Below are 9,729 nucleotides of genomic sequence, written 5' to 3' on the forward strand. Positions count from 1 at the left end.
CCCAGCCAAAAGACGGCTGAAGTTTTTCCCCACGGCGGGGGCCCACTCCACGGACCAGCACTCGTACTGACCCTGATCTTCCGCAGCTACGCTGTAGATCAACAGTCCGCTCTCGCCCATGTGGTGGAAGCGAGAGGCTTCAGTGAGGGCTGATCCGTTGGATTTCCACATCACCTGGGCGAGGTTGGAGTGTACCAGGCACGGCAGCTCCACAGAGCTCCCGGGTTTCACTGCCACCTGCTGGTAGTCCGTCACTGACAGAGCTGGAACTGCAAAACAAGGCAGAAGAAGAGATTTAGTTTATTTAAAAACAATGTAGGAATATTAATGAAAATCTTCCACTACCCCTGTAGGTGGTGCTATAAACAGATGTAATGCCTCATGTGGACAACATTGTGCAACAGCCTGATTTTGCACAGCACAGATCATTACTGATTTGTTTTTGAACCCTAAACCATCAATTGTGCCACTCTGTTCCAACACTGTTGCTCCAACTTTAAATAATTCTGCCCATAATTATAACAACAGCTGTAATAATAAACCTAACAGATCCATTTGATTTGTTCTCACAGGTCATTACAACGTTCTTTACCAAAAAACAGTCTCTGATGTGACAGAAACACCAGGTTAATGAAAAGAAACTGATCTTTTCACTGGATTGGCAACAGTTGGTTGAAAAAAATAAATCATCACAACAGACAACACTGATGTTGATGTCTGTGTTATGAAGCTTGTCCATCAGGCAGTGTGAGAGACTTTTACCTTTAGGACATTTGTCTGCGTCACCATTCAGTCTCTGGATTAGCATCCTGAAAAACCAAACAATCATTACTGACGTAAGCAGCGACAGTCAGACGAAGAAGAAAGATCTACAGTCAGACAACAGAGCAGGTCAGACAGGATGGAGAGTCTGTTGAGCTGGGTATTAATGCATGAATGCAGTACTGGCATGTAGCACCACATGTGATAGAGCACGTCCAGATTCACGCTGACGTACCTGTTCTTTGGACCCTGTGCGTCCAAGACGTTGACACAGGCAGCGGCACCACGGTCCCAGGCACAGTACGGGTCTCGTGCCAGGACGCAGTCCTGACAGGATGGATACCTGCTGCAGAAGGCTGTGGGCGACTGGACCACACCAGAGTCAGTGCCAACATACAGAGAGCGTGTCTGTGGACACAGAACAGAAATATGACAGAAAAATAAGGGCAGACTGGACTTTTACCCACGACACAGATACGAGAACACAGATACACAGTTAACAATTTGTGGCCTGTATTAATACAGTTTATTCTTAAGGTACTAACAGTACTTTAGGTACTACAGCTGGTTTATAGGTGTATTAAAAATGTCCGATATTAACTTTTTGCCGATATCTGATATGCCGATATTGTCCCAACACTTATTTTCCGATACCAATATTAAATGAGCTGCAATGCTGCCATCTAGTGACTTTCACTTTAATATACAGCCGTTTAAAAATCAGGGCACACATCATTAGGCTAAACCCAGGCATTGCCTTGGCCGATAATATCGGACATCCCTAGGACAGACACCTTGGAGGCTGGACACGCAAATAAAATGAAATAAAAATCAAATTATTTTATATTGATATTTATTTAAGTCTTAGTTGTTGTTTTTTTTTTTTCCCGGGTCATTTAATAGTTGGCACCAGATATTTTCTCCTCATCCTCACAATTTTGTGGGGTTTTTTTTCATTTAATAGTTGGCACCACATATTTTGGGGTTTTTTTCCCAGGTCATTTAATAGTTGGCACCACATATTTTCTCCTCATCCTCACAATTTTGGTGTTCCAGTCGAGGGCCAGATTGGATGCTTTTGCGGGCTGCGTTCAGCCCACAAGCCGCCAGTTGATGATCACTGCCAAACCAAGCCTGTTATTACTAGCCTAATACTAACTTCTTACTAATTTTGCCACATCCATCAGACATTCTTTGTCCTACGCTGCAGTTTTGTCTTTGAGCTGATGTCACTGACCTCTGAGGACAACACCAAGCTCTTGATGGGCTCAGAGTTCTTGGAGAGCTGGATCTCCTCCACTATGTAGACACTTCCCTTGTAGGCCACCGACTTGTGCAGAATTCCTTTATCTGAAGGGTAAAATTAAACGATTAACAACATAAAGTATGAGTCAAAACGTCCATCAACATTTTCATTAGGGGTCAAAGGTTAAGTGTGTGTGTGTGTCGACCTGTCGCAGGATACTTGACGTCACAGATGTGTCCGTCCAGTGCCTTCACCCTCTGCACGACGATCTGTGTGTAGTTGACGTCTTTGGTGATGAGGAGTGGTCTGTTGCCGATGGGCTGGACAGGGTCCTCCATGAGTGGGTGGTCCTTGACAAACTGGAGCCCAGTGTGCGGCAGGTGGAACGAGCTGGTGATGTTCTGTTGTCTCATCACGTCGTTGATGCACTGATGGAGTTAATAAAAAAAATTTAGTAGTAGCCGTTGAACCTGAAGACACTTCTATGACTTTGTTTTTAATTAGTTTTATTTTGTTATTTGAAATCTTTTAGATACTGAAACCATGGAGTTGATAAAAAAACTGATCTGAGCTCTATGGTATGACGACGAAAGTTGTCTTGTGGTTGTACACATTTTTGCTAATTCTTTAAAAAATATTTTGGAAAGACCGTTCAGAATGTTCTCAACAAATTAAAATACCAGCAAAATACCAAGTTAAAAAAAGTCCAGCCCACTCTGAGATTCACATTTCTCAGTAACAAATCCTTACGGTTTTTGGCTGAAAATGAAGATGTTTCTGTGTGTATTGTATACCATGAGGGCAGAAATAAGAAGTACGGATGAGTCATTCTGTTGGCAGACCATCACTGTGTCAAGGACTTCCAGCATCACACTGGAAAAATCTAGAAGCAGTCTGGAATTTATTGCCGTGTTTTGTTCTCTTCGGTGATGACCAGATTCCCTGTGTTTTCTTACCAACCCCTGATCAGTACAAATATGCAGTAGTTGGGAGTTCATGTGAGACTTTAAGTGGATCCACTTATCAAAAGTCTCTGGCAGTACCATCAAGGTCTCTCTGTTTCCCATTTAGAATGTTCCCTTTTTGGACGTGTAGCCACTAAATGTTTCAGCCTTGGCCCGCACCAACTTTATTCCATTGTTTCTACGGAGTACTACTCAGTCCTCATTAATAAAGTGCTGTTTGAAGTACTCACTGCTCCGGGGCGTGGGGAAGGAACAATGCCAGTGTACCGCACCCACTTGCTGTGAGACTCCTCCACCGTGACCTTCTGCATGTACTTGCCCGTGGAGAAGACGTCTTCCACTGCACTCATGTTGTACACGCACACGGCCGACAAGCCCACGTTACCCCTGGGTAATGTCAATGTTGGACCAGCAGCATGAAAGGGAAGAAAAAACAAAAGATTTTGGATTAATATTTTATCACAGTAGCTCACACTATTTTTTTAATCTCATCTAATGCCCTGCTCACAGTCTTCAAACTACTGACCACTGCGAGGTGAAGACGCCGTAGATGACGGTGTCCCTCCAGTCGGTCTCCTTTAGGATGAAGACGTCGTGCACCACGTTGAAGACAAAGTTGAGCTCAGGCATGGAGCAGACCAGCTTAGCTTTGAGGTAGGACGTCCACTTCCTCTGCATCATGCGCTGTCCTCCCAGGTCACCCTGTGGGGACAACAGTGTAGGACATTAGGGCATGTTGTAATGATCAGGGGGTAGAAGAAAACGGCTCTAAAATTCAAAATTTATGCAAGAACATCTCTCTAGTAAAAACGTGTATTTGTGTGAGTGAACTGAGTTTTGATAATATGTAAAAATTAAGTTTCACTTTAAAAATCTAATAATTATTAGGTTTGAAACAAAGTTCTTGCTTTACTTAAAACCTAAAAACCCTAGTTCCTACATGTGCGCAGCCAAAACAGATTTATTTATACACTGGTCCCTCTCCTATCGCGGTAGTTGCGTTCCAAGACCCTTCTCCAAAAAGAAGTAGACCCTCCCCCACATATATTTTTACTGTTTAATTTCTGTTAGGTTAGAAAATATTTTTTATCACGAAAATAATGAAAATATTGTCAATTAAAAAGAATATTTACTGTAAAATATCGCGATATAGAGAGGGAACACTGTAACTGACAAAATAATCCTCCTCTCAGGTTAGAAATGGATAACTCTGCCGACACGTACTGTCGTTCAGAGCTGACAAAGGTGCAGTTGCTCCACACAGATGGTACATGACGTGAACTGACCTTACTGGAGCAACTGCACCTTTGGTACATGATGGTACATGATGGTACATGACGTGAACTGACCTTACACACACGTGCCACCCTGGGGATGAGCAGTTTGCCAAAGAACTCGTATTCCACCGAAACCTCAGTGAAGAAGAAGTAGATTTTGTCGTCCTCGCCAACCTCTTTGTACCGCCCTTCTCTGATCACGTCAGCGTGAACAAAACTGGGCTCTGTAAGGAAGGAGAGGGGAAGGTGGAGTTTATCATGGAACGGTTCTGAGGTACTGAGCATCAAAGGGTTAAGGTTATATTGTATTAAGAACCTAAATGTTCGACGGACAGTGTTTTGGATTTGTTTTACCGTCTTTGATACAAGTACAAAGTACAAATAAATGTGTTAATAACTTGAAAAAACATGAAGATAAATTACAGTCAGTTTGTATCATTTCTGCTGGAGGACATGACATCATACATACAGTATATAACTGAGGGGAAAAGTCCTGATAACTAAATCTTTGATACAAGACACATCATTCCAAACTCACCATTGAGCCAGGGGGTGGAGTACTCCGTCCGTAGCAGAGGTAAACTTGGAGAGTATCTGAAAATAATCGGTTCACTGCCCAAAAAGTTGTAGGACGTCCCGGAGTAAAGCTCTCCATCTGATGAAGAAGAAACCAAAAAGATCAGTTCATTGTTCAGTGAGTCACATGAGCCTCTCAGAATCACAGACTCCACAGGCGTCTACTCACCAACCATAACAGAAGTTGAACTCTGAGAGGGGTCAAAGGGACATCGCCCCCTGCCGTCTTCAGGGGAACCTCTTAGAGAGAAGTCAGAGAGGTGCTGCAGGAGAGACATTAGGTTCATCAGTTAAAGGTTGTTGACGGTTAATCCACACTGCAACACACTCCAACGGTGTCCTACCAAGTAATCACACTGAGGCTGGAAGGCGTGAGTACCACAGACGTACAGCCGCTCCTCGTCTGCCACTTGGAGAACTTGAATATAGTTTCGACATTCTCTCTGAAGACAGAAAAAAAATACATTAAAACTCTCTGTTTTTGTTTTCACAGCGCTTTACGTCATAAAGACTAGTTTGGATTTGTTTCTCTCACCTCTGATTTTCCTTTAAGTGTACACATGAGGACGGGGTTTTCTGCTGCCGTCCACAGAAGCTGAAGGACAAAGTAATGTGTTTAAAACAACTTTTTAATTGTTCAAATGTCTTTTGTAACGGGTCGTATTTTTTTTTTCCCCTGAGGCTACCTTGTTGTTTCTGACCGTCACATTCTTCTTGCTCAGCTCAAAGACGGCCTCCAGAGCTCCTACATACAGAGCATTTCTCTTCTCATTCAGCAACAAGGTGGTGTAGTTGGAGACTCCCGGCTCTGAAAACTCCAGCAAATCTAAATCTGAGCACAAAACACGTAGAAGACGTCAACACGTGTCCAAAATGGAAAAACATCCTAACGTGTCAAATGTTTGATTTTGAGTAGATCTCTGACAATTTTAACATTTTAAGAGACTAAAAGTTGGAAAATATGTACAATCTGCTAATGCATCGAACCTTTTCTTTATTTTACAAGCAAAAACAGATACAGGTCATATGCTCTGGGAGGCTGAGCAAACAGCCCAGTAGGTGGCAGTAGGCCAATTACATTTATATTTGTATTTTTTGTTTACCCAAAGGTAAATGTTACATCTAAAACATTAAGCTCAGTTTTGGTTTTACTTTTACTAAACTCACTGTAGTCACGTTCAGTTAGTGAAGAGTCACGTTGGAGTTCAGCTCAGGTCAACTAGGACCAAAACTGGTATAAAGGTCAACAGTTTGAAGATAAAAACAAAAACAATGAAATAATTGCTTTGGTGCAAAACAGTGAGATGCAGGTTTGAGATATGCTTTTTGTCCTTTCACACGAGTGCACGTCCGTCACTGTGAGTCACGATGAACGGCAAATGAAGGAGAGAGAGTTTGCGTTTGGACGACTTTGGTTGTGCCAGGTGCAAGTGGGTTTGGGTTGCAGGAGCCTGGACATAAACACCACAATGATGAAAGCAAATACTTTCACTGACTGTCTTTCTGACTAACTGACTGACTGTCTGACTGTCTGACTGTCTGACTGACTGTCTGACTGACAGACTGTCTGACTGACTGACTGGCTGTCTGACTGACTGACTGACTGGCTGACTGACTGACTGTCTGACTGGCTGACTGACTGTCTGTCTGTCTGTCTGACTGACTGACTGTCTGTCTGATTGACTGACTGTCTGTCTGACTGGCTGACTCACTGTCTGTCTGACTGTCTGACTGTCTGACTGACTGAATGACTACATTGATCCAAACAGAGAGAATCAATGAGCGAAGCCGTTTACAGGAATAGCAGCACACGACTACAATGTCTCCTGAGAGTCAGTGAAGAGCACGTGGTGAGACTGCAGGAAGTCTACTAAGCTAAATTAGGAGAGCAGGTGTAACCACACTGGTGACTCTTGACATTCATGTTAGTGTTGATACGATGACATTCACCAGACGCTGACGTTCCAAAGAACAGCGTTTAGTCTTCACGGCATAAATTCAGTGGCAATATTTAAGAAACACAACACCGTATTGTCCATGTTCGAGAATGACTTTGATGTCACTCAAATGGTATGCTATCCTACTCAAAGTAGCCATGAGTAACGCTAGTAACGTTAGTAACGCTAATCAAGAAGCAGTTCTTTAATGTCCGCCACATGGAGTCGGTGCAGTAGGAGCCTTAGATATGGTTGCATTTTACTAAATAAATAAATAAAGTTGGGGACATTGGGGAACTCACAGTGTAAGTCCACACAGGCTGCCACAGGAGGCGCCATTAAGTATATTTTTTATTAATAATTAATCTTTATTTTTCTAGAAGAAAAGTTATGATTTTAATGCCGTTATAAATTTGCCTGAAATCCAATCCTAAATATTAACCCATTCCTTTACAGTGAAGAGATATTTGCAATCAAATCTACTTGTATTTTATTATATTTCGGAACTCAATAGAATCATTAAGAGAATCAGTGAATAACTGATAAGGGATGTCACTATTGGAATCTGTCAAATCTTATCAATTTCCATTCCTAGCGACAACTGTACACATATAAATGTGGCAGGATTTTTCTTGTTTTGTTTTTTAATTATACTATTAATTAATTCCTCCTCCTGTAAAAGGGTTCATTTTATAACAACCTCACCTTGGTGTTTCCACGAAGTCCGAGGTACAGCATTGGGTCCATGGGTGGAGACCTCCAGGAGTAGTCCCAGGAACACTCCCAGCACGCCAAATCCCATATTAGAGTCTGACAACTTAGGAACTGTGAAGTTTCCTCTGCAAAGACAAAAATAAAGTCAAAACTCACACCTGCTGCAGGGAACAGGTCTTTTAAAGAGATGCAGAAATGAACAAAAAGTTCCTCCTAGCCCCAACACTGTCGTGCAGCACAGACCGTAAAAGGGAACATGCAACAAACCCACTTCCCTAACACTGAAAGAAGCCCCAAGTGACTAACACGTTCTTGTACTGCTAGAAGTCATCGGATGTCACGTGCACTAAAAACCATTTTTGGGCAATGATTAAACAGTAAACATCACAATAACCTTTAAAGGAAAGACATGTAACACTGACATACGTTAGAGACGAGAAGGATTAATTACTGACAGATAGCTACATTTTTAGCCTTGAATATGCGGCCTATGTTGGGTTGTTTGTTGTATGTTTGGGTAAGGTAGGTGGTGACGTTGCAAAAAACAATCTGGCCATAGATTTAATAAATTGAGAGTGATGGATTAGGCACATTTCCCTTGAACTAAAACTAAAAGGTCTATGACGGGGGGTCCACACTTTTTTGGCTTGGGGGCTACTGTTGAAATACCTACTCCATATACACTTTATATTTTTAGGTACTGATTAATGGCATGCAGCTCTATGATTCACTTCTTACAGTATACGGTCACTACTGGAACATAGCGATACACATTTTCTTTCTCTTTTTTTTAAGGCACAGCATTGTCTTCAGAAGGCTAAAGTAAATGTTTTCGACTGGCCTGCACCAAGCCCTGACTGGCCCTGAGCCAAATGACCGAGCTCTTACTGAGAACCACCCTGTTATTCAGACAGACAGTATCCATTTTAACAAAGTGAAATAACTGTTTTCAAGTAGCACAGAAATATTCATGAATATGTTGTCGTACACAATAGAAAGTGTTTATTAGTTCCTCATGTCGTGTTTAGTCTTTAGGTAAATAGGAAGTTACAGAGAAATCCTGTATCTAAAACTGACACTCTATATACACCCTCAGTCAGGGTACATTAATCAACTTAATACCACAAAAATACTGTGTACTCTCAGCAACTTTCACACTTTAATGGCAATGGATAACATGTAAAAAATATTTTTGGTCTATAAATTAAAAAAAACAAAACACAAAAGATAACCTCTGGTAACATGCTGAAATAACAAAAGTCGTGAAGCTGTCGTCTCTGTCTGCCAGTCAAATTAATGGACGTGTCTGAACCAGGTATTTAACCACTGAACACCTCAGGCTTAAGAAAATCCCCCTTTTATGAACAAACTCGTTATTCCACATGAGGCTTTTGTCGAGACCCAGTTGCTGCAGTATCTGTTAGCGATGACGATGCAACGACGATGACGGCGACAAAGACAGGTTACATCAACATTCCTGGTACAGATGGTATCGGCTTGTATCGGTACACGTGTTCGCTTCCCTTTGCCAATCTGTAAAGTACCGTGATAGGCTCTGCCCTTTCACAGCGCTGCCCTCAGGATGTGCCTGATAAGACATCCATTAGCTTTTCCTGAGCTCTATGAAAAAAAAAAAAAACTAAAACCATCTTCCCCTCCTGGAGAAAATATAAACATTATGTTTTTCCACACACACATTTAGATTTGAAGCCAAGTGTCTGTCCACTGGATAGACTGCAAAATGGCATGTCTGAGCACAGAGTTGTGCTCTGCTGTGGTGCTGTACACCCCCGACAACATTTTGCCAAAATTCAACCATGACATCCCCATTTTTGAACATCAATTTCGATAAGAAAAAAAAACTGAAAATAGCAGTAAACGTCACTCGTGTGTCCTTATAGGTCCACTAAGAGCAGCTATGCATTCTTTAAGGAACATTAGTACCACCTACTGTTTTTGTGTAGTGAGATTTTTTTATCCAGAAGCTTCCCAAAAAACCTCCAAACTTAGGGCAGAGGTTTAGTTTTAAGCTCATTTATACTTCTATAGTATATATATTTGTTATTTATATTTAATACCTCTGTAAGTTTTTAATATTAGTGCATACTTTATCTTAAAATTCAATCAACTTAAGGTCACCAAAAAGGCAGATCAAGCTTTAATCCACTTGTGATAAATATTTAAACAAATCCCTAAATCTGTTTTCAGTTCTGTTTGGGAAATGTGTCTTTTTCCCCCAGTACATGTCATGA

General features: G+C 41.6%; 2 protein-coding genes across 16 annotated transcripts in view; one reads left to right on the top strand and one right to left on the bottom strand.

Annotated features, from left to right (window-relative positions):
- Positions 1-9,729, top strand: part of add1 (adducin 1 (alpha)) — a 103,204-nt gene that overhangs the window by 43,743 nt on the left and 49,732 nt on the right. The gene's annotated exons all lie outside the window — the stretch shown is intronic.
- Positions 1-9,729, bottom strand: part of sema4d (sema domain, immunoglobulin domain (Ig), transmembrane domain (TM) and short cytoplasmic domain, (semaphorin) 4D) — a 39,184-nt gene that overhangs the window by 6,291 nt on the left and 23,164 nt on the right. For all 5 annotated transcript variants that reach the window (XM_025062141.1, XM_025062139.1, XM_025062138.1 and 2 more), the window contains 14 exons: positions 7,469-7,602; positions 5,513-5,658; positions 5,362-5,421; positions 5,171-5,269; positions 4,996-5,089; positions 4,789-4,905; positions 4,323-4,474; positions 3,500-3,675; positions 3,204-3,360; positions 2,214-2,436; positions 2,000-2,112; positions 998-1,170; positions 763-809; positions 1-269 (listed from right to left, as the gene is read on the bottom strand). The exon at positions 1-269 is cut by the window's left edge. In XM_025062141.1, coding sequence (XP_024917909.1) covers positions 1-269; positions 763-809; positions 998-1,170; positions 2,000-2,112; positions 2,214-2,436; positions 3,204-3,360; positions 3,500-3,675; positions 4,323-4,474; positions 4,789-4,905; positions 4,996-5,089; positions 5,171-5,269; positions 5,362-5,421; positions 5,513-5,658; positions 7,469-7,602 — 1,960 coding nt within the window. The remainder of the gene's footprint in view (positions 270-762; positions 810-997; positions 1,171-1,999; positions 2,113-2,213; positions 2,437-3,203; positions 3,361-3,499; positions 3,676-4,322; positions 4,475-4,788; positions 4,906-4,995; positions 5,090-5,170; positions 5,270-5,361; positions 5,422-5,512; positions 5,659-7,468; positions 7,603-9,729) is intronic.

The sequence above is a fragment of the Cynoglossus semilaevis genome, chromosome 14 (genome assembly GCF_000523025.1).
Source record: "Cynoglossus semilaevis isolate Cse_v1.0 chromosome 14, Cse_v1.0, whole genome shotgun sequence".
NCBI classification, from domain to species: Eukaryota; Metazoa; Chordata; class Actinopteri; order Pleuronectiformes; family Cynoglossidae; genus Cynoglossus; species Cynoglossus semilaevis.